At 33.4% G+C, this 20,665-nt stretch overlaps 1 protein-coding gene across 1 annotated transcript in view; it reads right to left on the bottom strand.

The window, feature by feature from the left end:
* LOC139858481 (putative glucuronosyltransferase PGSIP8) overlaps window positions 1–13,817 on the bottom strand; it is a 171,827-nt gene extending 158,010 nt beyond the window's left edge. Inside the window, exons 1-3 of the mRNA XM_071847329.1 lie at window positions 13,797–13,817; window positions 6,205–6,389; window positions 3,415–3,670 (exon numbers count right to left, since the gene is read on the bottom strand). Of these exons, the coding sequence (XP_071703430.1) occupies window positions 3,415–3,670; window positions 6,205–6,350 (402 nt within the window). The 5' untranslated portion in view covers window positions 6,351–6,389; window positions 13,797–13,817. The remainder of the gene's footprint in view (window positions 1–3,414; window positions 3,671–6,204; window positions 6,390–13,796) is intronic.
* Between the last annotated feature and the right edge of the window lie 6,848 nt (window positions 13,818–20,665).

The following is a 20,665-nucleotide window of genomic DNA, read 5'->3' as shown; positions in this document are numbered from 1 at the left end:
TCTGATCTAGGTGTCCAAATTACGTGAGCGGAAAACCCGCTTCCCGACATTTTTAAACGAAAACCTTTTCACAACATGTCATAATAAGTTATTTTAAGAGATTTCCACCATCAAAACAAGTTTTACATCGTCGGGCCCACATCGGCCCGAATTACACGTTTCGTACAAAAATACTAGTTTCGATCGTACTAGTTTAATTTTCCAAACGACACTAGAGCATGGTGTTTGGGGTTAAACTACCCAAATCTTGGCCGAACTTCCAAAAAGCTAAACCCTCGAGAGCCACTACTATTCCAAACGAATACCTTTGCCCTTGTTCACGCCGGAGCCTAAAAAGGTAAACAACAAGAGAGTAAGCTAAAGCTTAGTGAATGCAATAATTATACATATACATATATAACCTACTTACTTGCAATCACCTACACAATACCGCATACAAGCTAGCAATTCGACAACTATGCAAACATTATGCATAAACCAATATCCGTAATTCATAATAAGCTAGCGACATCGAAAGCATATAGTTCACAATTAAATATGCTAATACAAAATTCACACAACCATGGTTAACCAATCGTACTAGGGAACGGTACTCGCTAAAGACCGTCGGAGTTCATAACATCCATTAGTGTACATACGCCGCGTAATCACTAATCCCTCGGGGGATGTCTTGAACACCGCGACTAACTCACCCCCATGACAATGTGGTGTCTTGAACACCACGACAATTCTACATGTCAATCAAACCAATGAGTGGTCTTGAACACCGCGACAATTCTACTCCCATGACAATGTGTTGTCTTAAACACCGCGACTATTCCACATGTCAATCAAACCAATGAGTGGTGTCTTAAACACCGCGACAATTCCACTCGTTACGTAGAATGTGGTGTCTTGAACACCGCGACAATTTCACATTCCACGCTACACAAATAAATACATTATATACGTACATGCATAATTATTCCACTCACCTTACACGTCGGTGATGATTAAACACTTCCGTACACTTCAAAGCAAAGTACCTAATACATTAAGTACATATATCAATCATTCATTCAAGTTGGTCAACCAACTTATTTGTCATACAAGTGCCATTTGGCCCATGGGACAAACGTGACCCATTTGCACCACTCATTCTAACACTAGGTCGGGATTATGTCAAACCCTTACCAACAATTTGATTATGGTCTTAATGCACCCTTTTAACACAAAGTTATCTCATTTCGCACCCGTTAACCTACTTAGGTAATCAAAGACTCATTTGACCCATTTCAAGGTTAACACACTCATTTGGGTTACTATTATACCCAAATACACCCATTCACTTTAAACACTAAGTGTGCTAGTGATTTACTAACATTTAAGACCCATATACACAATTTAACATTTCAAAACCCTAGGTTAGTCATCTTTGAGTCCTCATGACCCAAACTTACCCACAAACCCCCAAAACACTAACGATTGGGTTTTATGTTCATCACTAACCCAAACCGTAACCCTTAAACAATTAAAATAAGGAAATCAAGGTTAAGACTTACCACTACACTCAAAATGTAGCTAGGACTAGATGAACAACTTTAAAGCACGCGCTTTGACTCGAAACAAACTTCTTCCTCCTCGATTTGAGCTTTCTCACACAAGAATCACACTCTCTCTATGTAGAATTGAAGTGGAAGGATGAGGTAGTTGAAAGTGGAGTAAATGAGGCTCTTAGAACTGATCTTGTGGCCTTAGATTCGTCCAACAAGTGAAAAGACCAAACTACCCCCATTAAATATCTAAAAGTACACAGCTGGCCCGCCAGTTCAACTGGACGGCGTCCAGCCCTTTACAATTGGACGGCGTCCCACAGGTTTGGACGGCGTCTCAAGCATCTGAGAAAATAGGATCTTACAGTAAATAAAATAGTTTGTGATGTGTATACTGATTGACCACTTAAATATAATGAATTTTGTTGTTCAAAGCAGTGTTGTAAAAGTCGGCCGACTTAACCGACGCGTCGGCCGATGCGTCATTTTTTTGAGTTCTCCGTCCCGTTTTTTCTTAAAACGACTCAAAGGACGGTCAAAGCTAAAAGTTCGATCAAAGTCTGTCAACTACGGTCAAAGTTGGTCAAAAACGGTCAAAATCAGTCAAATTTTCGTCAAGATCATATATGTTTTAAAATTACGGTTTGTTTTCATTTTTTGGGCCGCTATTTTCTATGTGTCCTTACTGATTAAGAACTCGGTAACATTAATTGAGTTTGAAGTTTGATTGCTTTTAAATTCAAGTTTTTATTCAAGAAATTTATGGTACAGAATCAACTATTATATATATATATATATATATATATATATATATATATATACACACACACACACACATAAGAAATTATTAATAAAGTCAACGTTTGTCAACGACCGTTGCGTCCCCGATGCGTCCCTGACTCGGCCGACGCGTCTTTTTTAGGTCTCGACCGATGCGTCACCGACTCGCGATTTTTACAACCTTGGTTCAAAGACACAAGTTACCTTCGATATTGTTTGTCTACAACCACACATTCAATACTTCAAAATTTTATTTTTAATTCGTTATACAATAATTATTTCAATTTGTAAGATTGCATCAAGCAAAGATATTGAATATTTATTTTAAATTACTAAGTTTTATATTTATATTTATTTAAATACAATTGAATAATGAGTTCTTGAAAAAATTGTAAAAAAAAAAAAAAGATCTACGTAAGTCATCAAACCAGTGTTCGGTGTTTGTGGCTATAAAAAATATGTTTTAAATACAATTGCACGGTGTTTTACACATTTGAATGTTTTAAATATAAAATATGTTTTTAGATTTTTATTGGCTCCTATGATATAAGTTTTCTAATGTGAACCATTACAGCACAATGACTTATATTAGAATTTTTTCGTTTTTATTAAATTTGCAGATTTATCAACTCAATGACCGCGAGCTCTTAAACTCAAAAAGAATATTTAAATTTTGTCAATAGCACGGGCTCTTAAATAATTCTTATATTTTTTATACTTTTAGTATCACTATTTACATATCAATATGAACTGCAAATCCCTTTTATTGCATAGTTTTTTACACATCTATGCAACGCACGGGCTCAGAGAAATATTTTATACAAAGAAGTCTTGAAAACAATTGTTGCTCCAATTAATGAAGTAGCTATAATCATTAATCATAGAATAATCAAACAATTTACAAAAAATATTTGTTCAACAAATTTAAATAAATTTATTTGGTGATTAAAAAAATTATATCATTTGTTGATACTAATTTAATAAAAATTCATTTATAATCAGTTATATTATATCCACCGTGCATCGCACGGGCTCAAAAAATCTAGTATATATATATATATATATATATATATATATATATATATATATATACACTAAACACCTGCAACATGAATAGGCCAGTATGAAAGATGCAAGGGTTGATGAAGACTGCACAGAACTGACTGCATTGAAATAGTTCATCTGTATTTTGAAGGAACAAATTATCGGCGTCAAGCATAATAACCCTATCGTATTCGACTATGCTCCATGCATAGATCTTGTTTAGGGTTAATCTGAATCTATCGTGGTTCTTTTCGCTTATGTAAGGGTTGTTTAGATTCTCAACTCTCACCACCTTTACCCCATCTTCCACTTCCCTGTTAAAATCGACAACGATATATCCTTAATTAATTAGTACGATTAAAGTGTATTTAATTAGTATGATGATGATATATATTTCAACCAACGTGTTATGTCAAGTATTACTTTATATGAATGTGTATCTATATATATCGTGGTTAAGTGTAAATGTCACAAGAATTCTCGAGCTCTAACTTATTAAAAAGTAAAAATTGTATTTAACTTAAACTTAAAATTACCAGTTTGAACGTATTTGTATACAAAGAATATACTAAAAAATCCACAGTTATGTTAGTATTCATTATCTGTATCTCTGATTAACGTAAATGGATAAAAGCAGAGGCAGAGACAAGGGGGGACTTGGTGGTGCTAAGCCTTCCCCAATGTCTCTTATTTACGTAATATAATATATTACTAAGTCTAACTACACAAAGAGTTCTATTATACGTTGAGTTTTACAAAAAATATATATCAATTAAACAAACACTAAAATATTCAGTAAATACGTCAGTTATATCTAATTTACCAAGCCATTATACAATGAATTTTAATTTCGTTTTATGTATTACAAATACTTTACTGAGCAATTAAACTTCTCTTCAAATATGCAATTAGTCACTTTTCGATTGTAAGTTTTCCTTTTAATTTTTCTTCTTTTAAAAATTTCATTTCATGTAGTAATTGTGTTTGTATTACGTCTATTAAATAAGATAAGATAGACTTAACTATAAACATTTTAGTTATTTATTTTAGATATATATTTTCTAATGAAATTTTTTACGATTAATGGAGTGTAACCATTTTATAATTACTGGTATTTATGTTACAATTAAACTTATTTGATTCTTTATATTTAAAGGAAAATAATGATATATTTTCTACAATTGCTTTTACTTTTAAGAAGTGTAAACACGTTCAACTATTAATACAAAAGATAATATTTTTTCGATGATCTTGTATTTTATTGTAAGTTATATGAATAGTTAACTAATCATAACTATTTAACTATTATCAACAAGCTAGTTCGTGATAAATGCATATGTGTGTGCAGAATTAACTAATTGTTATAGATTATATTTATTATAATTTATTTATTGGTTTGACTCATATTTATATTCTATTTAAAACTTTGTTATGATTGTTAACTCATTTTCTAGATATTTTGTTACATTTTATAGATAGAATTTGTAATTACTTAACTGTTGGTTGATGTCACAATTCACTAAGCTTGTGGCTTAATTCATTCACCTTGTAACCCAAATGTGTGATATTAACCTAAAATCGAAAGATCTAATATTTGCAAAGAATGTTTTTTAGAACTCTCTCCTTAGTTCATATTTGAAATGATGTAAAAACTCTATGGATATCTCTAGGATTATGTACATATTTGAAGTTTCTAATACTTTGATCCTAGTCATTCATTTCATTTAATCTTATTCATCAATTATGTAGTAAGAGTAGTTTAAATATGGGCAACCTCATTTAACAAACTACACATCGAATTTCTTCTATGCTCTATTGTAAAGTTCTTTCAATTACTATAAGTATTTTCCGTTATACCCATTTGTTCTTTATAGGTTACTCAAATCATTAGAAGGTCCGAGTAAGGTTGACTTAGTAGTGACTAAGTGTCGCATGATGAGATTATTGTGATAAGTCTGTGACACTGAGCCCTCCTCATCTTTAAAACTTGGCTTCGCCACTGGATAAAAGCTTTGATTGGTTCAAATAGCGGTTAGCCACTTTGTAAACTAAATTGTTAAATGACCTGATCCGTTTAATTTTGATCCAAATGATGTTTTCACATTTTTATTTTTTGTGTTTTGCATTTAGTTGTCATGAGTATATTTATTTATTTAGTTTCCTTTTTTATGAATGATGCACATTTTTTTCTTCTTTTATGGATTTTTTTCATATTATTTTTAAGAAATTTCTAATTTCTACCTTTCTTTTTACCCTAACTTTTAGTTTTTCCCTTTTTGTCAAATTGTTAAACAAAAATTAAATTTTGTAACACAAATTATGTTATAATCAAGTGTCATCATCCGCAAATCGTATCAAGATTTGTCCATTTTGTTATAGTGTTAAACTAAATTAAATTATCGTTAGCAAAATTCTATTCTTTTTATATTTTTTTTTACAATTAGTTTAGTATCCCCTGAGTCTTTGATATTTTTAATAGTCTTTTCAATTTTTTGATAAACTAATATTGAGGAGACAGTGATATCATTGTTGGTCACCTATATTACTTATGAAGTTATGATATAAAATACATAAAAATGCATATATATATATATATATATATATATATATATATATATATATATAACAGCTGTTACTATAAAAAAAAAACCTATATTAATGAGAAGCAATATCAAAACTAACAAGTGAGCGTGGGTGGTACTCGTGTATTCCACAAAGATGGAGTTACGTTACTGCCGGCCAACTCTTTGATTTGGTTGACTTGGTATAACAAATTCACTACAAATTTTTGTAACTTAATTTAATTATATGATATGGATGACGTAATTAGCATATAAAGAATACTTACAGAGTTTTAATCCAATGGAGAGGAACGTCGACAGATGCAATGACTACGAGATCTGCTTGGACCCGAAGTTTGATGGATAGAGATCTAAGCATGACCCGAATTGCAATATAAAACTCGTAATCTCTTGGTGTTCCCATATACATCATCGACGCATACCCATTCCGATTACTACTACGCCTAAATCTCTGGTGTCGGGTTAGCATTCACCTCAACACCACCAATAACGACCAACAATAACAACACTGCAAAAATTACAGTTTGATTTCTTCCATGCCATTAATTAATTAATTAATTCTTTGATGGATTGACAATGTATAGTATAATGTTGGAGAAGGAAATGGATCGTTGGAAACATATTTATAAAGTACTTTGTTTTTTAATTAAGGTATTATTATAACATGTGATAATTTTGATGACGTTATGCTAACACTCTTCATCATCCACTATTAATTATTAATTAATTAATTATATATATATATATATATATATATATATATATATATATATATATATATATATATATATATATATATATATATATATATATATATAGTAGATTTAAGAGCTCGGACAACGCACATAGATTCTAAACAAATTAAATTGAAATATAAAATGTTATATCATTTGGCGTTATGATAAGGACATTCTCACAAGTGTCATTGCGCATCAAATAAACATATGATGTTCAATTTTTTTTTTTTTTTTTTTTTTTTTTTTATATAAACACACTCCTGCTGACTAACAAAGAAAATCTAAAAATTGGTTGTAGTGTCTTAATGTTAAACTGTTGTTTGTTGTTTCGATAGATTAATCAAACAAAGTGGCAACATACATGTTATATCAGTTTACGGTATGATAAAGATAGTATGATAACTAATCCATGAATATAATGAGTTGAGTATAATCCATGATATGGTACATATCCTAAATATGATGAATAGAGTACATCGTCAAAACAATTTAAGTTAGTTTCAATGTCAAATTTCAAATAAATAAACTGCAGTAAAATCAAAAAGTAAGAACATTTTATCGGGATGAACGAAAACATGTGAGCTAACATACCAACAACTCATGAAGCATAAACATGGATAACAATATTATAAATATATCAATTGAAACCAACAGTTTACTGTTCACTGCATTTTTAATTTAACTCAAAACATACTAGGTAAAAGTAAGATAGGAAAAAAAAATATTCAAATAACCAGAAGTTGATCATGCCTACATTTTTTTATTATGCTAATCTTGATATCTGTAGTGACCCGTCCTAATCCATCTGGACGAAGTTTTCAACATTTGATTTCATTGCGAGGTACTTGACCTCTATATGATACATTTTACAAACATTGCATTCGTTTTTAAAAGACAAACTTTCATCACATCGAAAGATGACGGCATGCATACAATTTCATAATATATCCAACTATACTTGACTTAATAATATTCTGGATGAACACAACGACTCGAATGCAACGTCTTTTGAAATATGTCATGAATGACTCCAAGTAATATCTCTAAAATGAGCAAATGCACAGGGGGAGATTTCTTTCATACCTGGGAATAAACATGCTTAAAAGTGTCAACCAAAAGGTTGGTGAGTTCATTAGTTTATCGTAATCAATCATTTCCATAATTTTAATAGACCACAAGATTTCATATTTCCATTACCCATAAACATTCTGCATAAAATTCATTCATATGGATTGAACACCTGGTAATCGACATTAATAAGATGCATATAGAATATCCCCATCATTCCGAGACACCCATCGGACATGATAAAATTTCGAAGTACTAAAGCATACCATTTTCCAGTATGGGGGGAGTTAGTGCCCGTAGATCTACCTTTAGAATTCGCGTCAATTAGGGTGTATGTTCCCTAATTCTTAGATTACCAAGCTAAAAGGGGCATATTCGGCTTCGATCATTCAACCATAGAATGTAGTTTCAAATACTTGTGTCTATTTCGGCAAACATTTATAAAAGCGCATGTATTCTCAGTCCCAAAAATATATATTGCAAAAACATTTAAAAAGGGAGCAAATGAAACTCACAATACTGTATTTCGTAGTAATTATGCATAGGACGGCACTGAACAAGTGCATGGTTGGCCTCAAATTCACGAACCTATATCATTATATATATATATATATATATATATATATATATATATATATATATATATATATATATATATATATATATATATATATATATATATATATATATATATATATATATATATATATATATATATATATATATATATATATATATATATATATATATTAACACATATAATTGTAATCGAACAAATATATATATTTTTAATGATATAATTGTTATTTTAATAAATTATATGTTTCATTAATAACTAATTTAAATATTTCTATTTTATGTACTTTAAATAAATAATTAGTATTTATTATAAACGTTAATATAGATATGTTATATGTATTAACTATAGTTTTATATAACTAAAATCATTTGATAAAATAATATTGATAATAATAAATAAAAAGTTTTATTATTTTATAATAATAATACTAGTAAATATACTTAATAATGATAATAATAATATTTATAATATTAAAAATAATAATACTTATAATGATAATAATATTGATATTAATAATAATAATAATAATAATAATAATAATAATAATAATAATAATAATAATAATAATAATTAGAATAATACTAATAATAGTAATAATAAAAATGATACTTTGGATAATTTTTAATAATAATATTGATAGTTTTAACTAGTTGTGGAGTCGCTGAATGTGATAATAAGTTCGAAGCCAGACATCTATCACATAACAACTAGCACGTTAATACCACATAATATTTACATATTAATTTTTAACCAACAAGGATAAGCAATAGTTTTCGAAATCAAACACGGTCAAAGTCCAGACTCACTAATGCATCCTAACAAACTCGATAAGACACACTAATGCAAATTTTCTGGTTCTCTAAGACCAACGCTCTGATACCACATGTCATAACCCGACCTTAACCATAAGGACGAATACAATAACATATGATTTCATCGCGAGGTATTGACCTCTATATGCGACATTTTTCAAAAACTGCATTCATTTTTACAATACAAACCATAGCTTTTATTACAAATACAAGGTTTAAACAACTTAATAATGATTATCGTTTAGCGATAATCTTAGACTTACAAACTTTACATGTGATAATAACAATACGACCTCCAACATATTTTACATTACAAATCCTCCGATATGCAGTTTTATTTTTGACACAAATATGCATACTCAAGATCTTGCTTAAATTCAACATGTTGCAGCGGAAGCTTTTAGTTATCACCTGAGAATAAACATGCTTAAAATGTCAACATAAAGTTGGTGAGATATAGGTTTAATGCCGGCAGCGTTATAAATATAGACCACAAGATTTCATATATAAATGTTTTAATAAAAATATTCTAAGTTGTTGAGCACTTGATAACCATACTTAACATTTAATCAACGTCGCATATTCCCTTTATTATGAAATCTTACTACACCGTACCAAGTGTAGTCACCGAAACGAAGTACTGTGCAACCGTTGAATACTGGTTGTCCAGTCCGGTTGGGGTTGTCAGGCCCGATAGATCTATTAACAGGATTCGCGTTTACAATACCTCATGTAAATAATAGTTATCAAGTTACAGGGAAGTATGCCAGTGGTACAACTCAACGTAGAATATATATTTTTTTAATCACTTGTGTCCATAACGTAAATCATAAAATGCATGTAATCTCATCCCGAAATATTTAGGGTTTAAAAGTGGGACTATATACTCACTTTTGCCTTGAAGGTATTTATCACGACTTGGTCTCCGATAGATATCACGAACCTAACCATATATATAATATATCAACATATTTTCTTTTTAAGTAATCATTATATATATATATATATATATATATATATATATATATATATATATATATATATATATATATATATATATATATATATATATATATATATATATATATATATATATATATATATATATATATATATATATATATATACTTTTAATACTTTTAATATTTTCTTAGTCCGTAGTTAGCAGTCCGATGTTAGTGGTCCACAATTAGTTGCTTAAATAAAATAAATAAAGACCCCATCGTATTCGTATTGATCAGAATTAATCTCGACCCATGGTACCATGTTGTCAAGTGACGTGTTACGTACATAAAGTACCGTGTTGTCAAATGACGTGTTGCGTACAATCATGAGGTCTTATGATTAATCTTCGCGTGTTGTTTACGGGTGGTCCTGAAATATATAAAATCAAATCATAAGTAAATATATATTAAATATTATGTTAATTAGCCAAGATATGATTAATCCGATTTTGTCATAATATGATATATTACAGGTCTTGAAGTGTTTTTAAAAATCAAATTAGAAGGATCTATTTAGTTTGCGAACAAGTTTGAAATCACTCAAACTATGTTCTTGTTGTTAAAATTTTACAACACAAAATAAGATAGCTATATAAATATGAATCGAATAAGGTTATGAATAAGGTTACTACCTCAAGTTACTTGGACAAAGCTACTGAAAAAGGTAAGAAAAATCTTGGAATCAAAAGAGTGGTGGAGTGGGATTGAAAGATTGGAAGTAATCTCCTTGAAATCGGATGACTATATTGATACGTTCTTGAGTAGGTAAATGAAGAGAGATTAGGGAGTGAATTAACTTGAAAGAAAATTGGAAATGAAATTGTATGTGTGTGTGTGCAAAATAGCATGATTATGGAATGGATATATAGGAGATTTAGTTTGTTTTTTTTTGCACAAAAGTCACACATGAGGTTAAATGGCTGGTTCCCACATGTAACATCATGTCTAGTGGCTGATCATTGAAGTTTATTGTTGGTATATACCAATAGTAAATACGTATAGAAGCTGGGTATGATACGGTTACATATACCCTAGATATACTTGTAGAAATTTTGAGGAATCGGAACAAGAATTCAAATATGGACGGGTTTATAACTGTAAAAGAGGCTCAAAACTGGGCTTTTATTATTGGGTCAAACCGGGCCAAAATAAAATTTTAAGACATTTTTAATAAAGCAATGTTAGCCCAAAAAAAAATTTCTAAGTTGACCTGGCAGCTCGACCCCAGCCAGGGGCTCTGCCCCTTGGACCCCGCCAGGGGTTGCCACCCCTTAGACCCCGCTTATCGGGGGCGCTGCCCCCGAACCCCCGTCATAATCAAGATAAGTTCAAACAAGTGTGCACTCCACACTTCCCCAAACTTGATCGATATTTATCAACATTATTTTGGTTACAAATTAATCCCATTACACTTAAATCATATTGGTGACATAGATCACCAACACATTATAGATTGTAAGTATATATATGTCAAAGAACGTTACATATAGTTATCGTTTTGAAAACTTAAGTTAGTGGTCTCAAAGTATACTTATAACTTATTGTTGTTAGTTCACAATGAAATGTTAAACCATCCTTAAATCATGTTAAATATGTATAGATATGTACATATACATAATCGTATAATTATCGTGTGTTATATAGTTCGTGATATCATCGGTCAAATTGGACTGTCAAACGTTGTGTTAAACTCTTTTCAAAAACATAAGTCTCAATAGTTTGGATTGCTTATCATGTTGGTAAGGTTTATTTTATGTAAATATTAATCTCATAAGTATAAAACGATCGGAAAAATCCGGGTCGTTACAGTACCTACCCGTTAAATAAATTTCGTCCCGAAATTTTAAAGTTGTACCTATTTTGCGTTGTAGGGAAACAAATGTGGATACTTTTGTTTCACCTGATCCTCTCGTTCCCAAGTAAACTCAGGACCCCTTCGAGCATTCCAATAAACCTTGACGATTGGTATGTTGCTCTGCTTGAGTTTTTTAACTTCACGGTCCATGATTTCGACTGGTTCCTCTATGAATTGTAGTTTCTCGTCGACTTGGATTTCTTCAAGAGGAATGGTGAGATCTTCCTTTGCAAGACATTTCTTGAGGTTTGAGACGTGAAATGAATTATGTACCCCGGCGAGTTGTTGTGGTAACTCGAGTCGATAAGCTACCGGTCCGATGCGTTTGATGATCTTGAACGGGCCTACATACCTTGGGTTCAGTTTACCCCTTTTTCCAAAACGTATTACACCTTTCCAAGGTGACACCTTTAGCATAACCATGTCACCGATCTGAAACTCTAATGGTTTCCTTCGGACATCAGCGTAGCTCTTTTGGCGACTACGGGCTGTTTTCAATCTCTCCTTGATTTGCACTATCTTCTCAGTAGTTTCATGGATGATCTCGGGACCAGTTAATTGTCGATCTCCTACTTCATTCCAACAGATAGGGGATCTACACTTCCTTCCATACAGTGCTTCGAATGGTGCAGCTTTAATGCTCGCATGATAACTATTATTATACGAGAATTCTGCTAATGGTAGATATTTATCCCATCCGTTTCCAAAATCGATCACACATGCCCTGAGCATGTCTTCAAGAGTCTGAATTGTTCTTTCACTCTGCCCGTCAGTTTGAGGATGATATGCGGTGCTCATATCCAAACGGGTTCCCAGGGCCTCCTGTAGTGATTGCCAAAACTTTGATGTAAATCTACTATCACGATCGGATATAATGGAAATAGGTATTCCATGCATTGAAACAATTTCCTTTATGTATAATCGTAATAGTTTCTCCATTCTATCCGTTTCCTTTATAGGCAAGAAATGTGTAGATTTGGTGAGACGATCAACTATTACCCAAATGGTGTCATAACCCCAGGAAGTCTTAGGTAACTTTGTGATGAAATCCATGGTAATACCATCCCATTTCCATTCTGGGATTTCTGGTTGTTGAAGTAACCCTGACGGCTTCTGGTGTTCTGCTTTGACTTTGGAACAAGTTAAACATTACCCAACATATGTTGCAACATCTGTCTTTAAATTAGGCCACCAATAATGCGTCTTAAGATCTTGATACATCTTTCTAACTCCAGGATGTATCGAGTATCTTGTCTTATGTGTCTCGTTCAATATCAACTTCCTTAATCCACCCAACTTCGGTACCCAAATACGGTTTGCGAAATATCGAATTCCGTCTTCCCGTTTAACGAGTTGCTTCTCATACTTCTTCATTATTTCATTTCCTATGTTTTCTTTAGTAAGAGCTTCTCGTTGAGCCTCTTTGATTTGTGAGTTGAGATTCATGCGAATTTTTATGTTCATTGCTCGTACTCGAATTGGTTCCCGTTCCTTTCTGCTTAAAGCGTCGGCCACTACGTTCGCTTTCCCGGGATGATAGCGAATTTCACAATCATAGTCGTTTATCAGCTCGACCCACCTACGTTGCCTCATGTTCAGCTATTTCTGATCGAAGATATGTTGAAGGCTTTTATGATCGGTAAACACAGTGCATTTAACCCCATATAAGTAGTGTCTCCATATCTTCAATGCAAACACTACTGCTCCCAGTTCTAGATCATGCGTCGTGTAATTCCGCTCGTGAATCTTTAATTGACGAGATACGTATGCAATAACTTTCTTTCGTTGCATAAGGACGCAACCAAAACCTTGTCGCGAAGCGTCACAATATATCTCAAAATCATCGTTTCCTTCAGGTAATTATAAAATAGGCGCCGTAGTCAACTTCTTCTTCAGTAATTGAAATGCACTATCCTGCTCAGAAGTCCATTTGTACTTCTTTCCTTTTTGTGTTAACGCTGTTAATGGTTTAGCTATTCGGGAAAAATCTTGAATAAACCTTCTATAATAACCAGCTAAACCCAAAAATTGGCGTATCTGCGTTGGTGTCTTAGGAGTCTCCCATTTTTCAATGGCCTCAATTTTAGCTGGATCAACCTGAATTCCTTTGCTACTAACAACGTGGCCAAGAAATTGCACTTCTTTCAACCAAAATGCACACTTAGAAAATTTGGCGTATAACTGTTCTTTTCTTAACAATTCTAATACCATCCTTAAATGCTGCTCATGCTCTTGCTCACTCTTGGAATAGATAAGAATATCGTCAATGAAAACGATAACAAACTTATCTAAATACGGACTACAAACTCGATTCATGAGGTCCATGAATACAGCTGGCGCATCTGTCAACCCAAACGGCATGACCAAAAATTCATAATGACCGTAGCGTGTCCGAAAAGCAGTTTTCGGAATATCTTCTTCTTTGACGCGTAGTTGATGATAGCCCGACCTTAGGTCGATTTTCGAGTAAACACATGATCCTTGCAATTGATCAAATAAGTCATCAATTCTCGGTAGTGGATACCGATTCTTGATAGTTACCTTATTTAATTCACGATAATCTATACACATTCGGAAAGATCCGTCTTTCTTCTTGACGAATAAAATCGGAGCTCCCCACGGTGAAGTGCTCGGTCGAATGAAACCACGGTCCAGTAATTCTTGTAACTGGCTTTGTAACTCTTTCATCTCAGATGGTGCAAGTCTATATGGAGCACGAGCCACTGGTGCAGCTCCTGGTACTAGATCTATTTGAAATTCTACAGATCTAAATGGAGGTAATCCCGACAACTCTTCCAGAAATACTTCAGGAAAATCTCTTGCCACAGGCACGTCGTTGATGCTCTTCACTTTTCCTTCGTTTTGACTTTATTAACATGTGCTAGTATAGCATATCACCCTTTCTTTAAGCAGTTTTGAGCTTTCAAACAACTAATGAGTTTTAGCTTTGAGTTACCCTTCTCTCCATAAATCATTAATGGCGTTCTATCCTTACGAGGAATGCGAATTGCCTTCTTGGCGCACACAACTTCAGCTCCTATTTTAGACATCCAGTCCATGCCCACTATTACATCAAAACTTCCTAATTCTACGGGTATCAAATCAATCTTAAATGTTTCTCCGGCTAAATGTATTTTACAATCACGGCAAATTTTATCGGCTTTAATTAGTTTACCATTAGCTAACTCAATCATGTACTTAGCATCTAGAGGTAATGATGAACAATTCAATTTAGCGTGAAAGTCTCTACACACGTAACTTCTATCGGCACCAGTATCAAATATAATAGATGCGGATAAGTTATTAATGGTAAACGTACCCGTAACAAGCTCCGGGTCTTCGCACGCCTCTCTAGCATTAATAACAAATGCTCTTCCACGTGCAGATCCGTTATTCTTCTCTGGATTCGGGCACTGACTCTTATAATGACCCTGTTTCCCACACCCATAACAAGTAACAGTGGCCAAGGCAGTTCTATTTGCATTGGTGGCAGGAGTCTTGGTACCGTTTGTATTTGTAGTGGGAACCCTACAATCTTCAGCAAGATGACCTTTTCGATTACAATTGTTGCACACCACATTATAATAACCAGAGTGATGTTTGTGGCATCTGTTACATAAAGGATTTCATCCCTTGTAACCTGAGTTCGAACCGCTACCCGCACCTTGCGTGGTTTCTTGTTTCTTGTTGGATTGTTGATGATTACCTTCCCACTTTCTTTTGTTTCCCGATGTCTTGACATCGGTGTTCTTATCCAGAATAATCTGGTCCATTAACTCATTCGCCATGGTGATAGCTTCATGAATAGTCTTGGGTTTGGATGCTGTAATATTTGCCTTGACCTTTTTCGGCAAACCGTCTTTGAACAGTTCAATCTTCCGTTCTTCGGTTGGTACCAATTCGGGACATAGCAAAGCTAATTCCATGAATCGCTAATTGTAGTTGATGAGTTCAGTACCAACAACTTTCAGGCTTCGTAATTCAGCTTCCAACTTCCTAACCTCGTTCCTTGGACAATATTCGTTGATTAGCATTGTTTTGAATTCTTCCCAAGGAGTATCATAAGCTACATCTCCTCCTACGGCCTTCACATAGTTTTTCCACCACGTGAGAGCACTATCTTGTAGGGTGCACGATGCATACTTGGTCATGTCCTTCTCAATACAACCACTGATTTTAAACACAGACTCAATCTTTTCGATCCACCGGGTTAAACCAACCGGTCCTTCTGTTCCACTGAATGATGAGGGCTTGCAACCTTGAAAAGTTTTGTAAGTGCACCCCACACGAGGATTTGGGTTAACTGCAGCACCTCTTGCAGCCACGACCCATAACATTCTGCCATTCACTCGCTGATTGATGAGTTCCTGGATTTCTTGTTCCGTCATTCGGTTCAATCGCGCCATAATCTTCAACAAGAATGAAAAAAATAATTATTCACATGGAATATTATAGATGTAGTATGTATTTACAGTACATCGTAGCTTATTAATAATATGAACCAGTTATTATTATAAAAGTCTTTTCTTCTTATTAGCGTTTTATAATTATATCTAGGGTAGTACCTACCCGTTAAAGTTCATACTTAATAGCTTAGTACGAAAATCAATTACTACCACCCAAATAATACTTAACCATGGAAAATTATTGCATTTCACACTTCACTATTTTACATATGCTTATCTTACATCAAACATTAAGCAAACCACACTAGTAATATTATACAAAATATTATATGATCCCATGGTTTAAAATAACAACGCATCATTTAACCCAAAGCGTTTGTGTTCAAAGAAATTGCTTAAAGGTTATCCTGGTTGTCTCCCTGCGTTTTGGCTGAGGAACCAAAGAACTGGATGTCGGGATAGAACTAATAGGAATAGCGGGAATAGGTGTGCAAGCATCTGGTGGAGTTGGTGTGACAACATTCTCTCTAGACTCGGGATTTGGATTTTCCATTTCAGTAGCCTTTCGTTTCTTTCCTCGTTCGAACTTGTCTTTCGTAATTTCCTGTATTTCTTCCTCCTCAGGATCACTTTCTGGTTCCTCTTCAATTGATTCATCCGGAACTTGTGAGTCTTCCCCAAAGGTGTCGTTTTTATCATCGGATAGGTTAATGACTGGAACACCATCTGAAGATTCTGGTTCAGAGTCGCTGAATGTGATAATAAGTTCTAAGCCAGACATCTATCACATAACAACTAGCATGTTAATACCACATAATATTTACATATTAATTTTTAACCAACAAGGATAAGCAATAGTTTTCAAAATCAAACACGGTCAAAGTCCAGACTCACTAATGCATCCTAACAAACTCGATAAGACACACTAATGCAAATTTTCTGGTTCTCTAAGACCAACGCTCTGATACCACATGTCATAACCCGACCTTAACCATAAGGACGAATACAATAACATATGATTTCATCGCGAGGTATTGACCTCTATATGCGACATTTTTCAAAAACTGCATTCGTTTTTACAATACAAACCATAGCTTTTATTACAAATACAAGGTTTAAACAACTTAATAATGATTATCGTTTAGCGATAATCTTAGACTTACAAACTTTACATGTGATAATAACAATACGACCTCCAACATATTTTACATTACAAATCCTCCGATATGCAGTTTTATTTTTGACAAAAATATGCATACTCAAGATCTTGCTTAAATTCAACATGTTTCAGCGGAAGCTTTTAGTTATCACCTGAGAATAAACATACTTAAAATGTCAACATAAAGTTGGTGAGATATAGGTTTAATGCCGGCAGCGTTATAAATATAGACCACAAGATTTCATATATAAATGTTTTAATAAAAATATTCTAAGTTGTTGAGCACTTGATAACCATACTTAACATTTAATCAACGTCGCATATTCCCTTTATTATGAAATCTTACTACACCGTACCAAGTGTAGTCACCGAAATGAAGTACTGTGCAACCGTTGAATACTGGTTGTCCAGTCCGGTTGGGGTTGTCAGGCCCGATAGATCTATCAACAGGATTCGCGTTTACGATACCTCATGTAAATAATAGTTACCAAGTTACAGGGAAGTATGCCAGTGGTACAACTCAACGTAGAATATATATTTTTAATCACTTGTGTCCATAACGTAAATAATAAAATGCATGTATTCTCATCTCGAAATATTTAGAGTTTAAAAGTGGGACTATATACTCACTTTTGCCTTGAAGGTATTTATCACGACTTGGTCTCCGATAGATATCACGAACCTAACCATATATATAATATATCAACATGGTACCATGGGTCGAGATTAATTCTGATCAATACGAATACGTAAGAAAAATCTTGTCATAATATGTAATATATTAATTAGCCAAGATATATCAACATGGTACCATGGGTCGAGATTAATTCTGATTAATTCAAATCATAAGTAAATATATATTAAATATTATGTTAATTAGCCAAGATATGATTAATCCGATTTTGTCATAATATGATATATTACATGTCTTGAAGTGTTTTTAAAAATCAAATTAGAAGGATCTATTTAGTTTGCGAACAAGTTTGAAATCACTCAAACTATGTTCTTGTTGTTAAAATTTTACAACACAAAATAAGATAGCTATATAAATATGAATCGAATAAGGTTATGAATAAGGTTACTACCTCAAGTTACTTGGACAAAGCTACTGGAAAAGGTAAGAAAAATCTTGGAATCAAAAGAGTGGTGGAGTGGGATTGAAAGATTGGAAGTAATCTCCTTGAAATCGGATGACTATATTGATACGTTCTTGAGTAGGTAAATGAAGAGAGATTAGGGAGTGAATTAACTTGAAAGAAAATTGGAAATGAAATTGTATGTGTATGTGTGCAAAATAGCATGATTATGGAATGGATATATAGGAGATTTAGTTTGTTTTCTTGCACAAAAGTCACACATGAGGTTAAATGGCTGGTTCCCACATGTAACATCATGTCTAGTGGCTGATCATTGAAGTTTATTGTTGGTATATACCAATAGTAAATACATATAGAAGCTGGGTATGATACGGTTACATATACCCTAGATATACTTGTAGAAATTTTGAGGAATCGGAACAAGAATTCAAATATGGACGGGTTTATAACTGTAAAAGAGGCTCAAAACTGGGCTTTTATTTTTGGGTCAAACCGGGCCAAAATAAAATTTTAAGACATTTTTAATAAAGCAATGTTAGCCCAAAAAAAATTTCTAAGCTGACCTGGCAGCTCTGTAGCGACCCAACCAAATCATCATTGACGGCGCCGTCTACTTAGGTCCCGTTACGTGGTCATAAGTCTTTAAAACAACGTTTGACCAAAAGATATGTCGCATTCATTTCAAATGTAAAGGTTGTTCAAGTTTACAAGAATAGTTCCACCACAAGTTACGATACAAAGTTTTAAGTACAAATGAAACTTATGCGACACAATTTAAAAGTATCCAAAAGACGCTCCATGTATGCATATATACTCGACATCCAATGCAAGTATCAAAATAATGAGCGGAAGCATGTATCATGTATCGTTCAAGGACCTGAGAAAAACATAGAAATCTGTCAACGAAAACGTTGGTGAAATCATAGGTTTAAGTAAGTAAGTACAAGTGAACCACAAGATTTGCATCAAAGAAATAATAGTAATACATTCCAAAAGTTTGTTTCACGAGCACCCAATTATCAAAGCTTAACATTCCATCCATTGTATACCCCATCCATAGTGCTAGAACAAACACTGATTCTCGAAAATATATTTCATCCGTAGACGGTAGCGAACCGTCAAAGATGAGGGTTGTCAACCCATATGGCCATATAACATAAGTTCTCGCTTACACCCGACAAGTGTAACTAATGATAATCGAATTGAGGATTTTTGTTCTAAACTCGTATGTAGAATGTTTGTTTTCCCGTTCTTGTGTTCACTTAGTTCAAAAGAATCGTTTATGTTTTCTCATCCCAAATATAAGTTCAAAAAGAGTAAAAGTGGGACTATGATCTCACCTTGAGTGCAAGAGTTAATAAAGTACTTCAACAAGTAGACGCGTGCAAAGACAAAGCTAGTCTTGACCTAATCATATAGGTTGTATCAATAACGGTAAACACAAACGGTCAAAGATGTTCAATTAGTCCTATGGCTCGTTACGACTCGATTAATATAGCATGTGAATCAATTAGTCAAGTTTCATGCAAGATACAAGTATAGAATCATGTTAGAAAGATTGCATAATTAATTGGTTAAGTTTGACAAAAAGTCAAACTTGGTCGGGTCAAAGTCAACGAAAAAGTCAACATGTTCGGGTCGGGTCCCGGACTATTTTTCTATGCTAATTATTCATATACAAGTGTATTAAAACAAGTTTCATGTGAATCGGAGGTCCGTAGGTCATCAAACATTTCACGTGAAATGGGACGAGGAGGTCAGAATCTGACCAGGCACATCTGCGCGCCGCGCGGGGATGGGGCGCGCCGCGCCACCATCTGGGCAGAGAATTCTGGCCAGTTTTTCAAAGTATGCACGAACCAAAACCTTTTCCAACCCAACTCTTGACCCGCAAACACTTACAATACCTATCATATATCGTTGGAAAGGTATTTTGACGAGGAATACAACTAAGCACTTATGGTCCAACAATAACATCATTTAGAATAGCCGAAATCTCATCAAGCGAA

Source organism: Rutidosis leptorrhynchoides, chromosome 7, assembly GCF_046630445.1.
Source record: "Rutidosis leptorrhynchoides isolate AG116_Rl617_1_P2 chromosome 7, CSIRO_AGI_Rlap_v1, whole genome shotgun sequence".
Lineage (NCBI taxonomy): Eukaryota > Viridiplantae > Streptophyta > Magnoliopsida > Asterales > Asteraceae > Rutidosis > Rutidosis leptorrhynchoides.
This window is presented reverse-complemented; position numbering and strand designations above follow the sequence as displayed.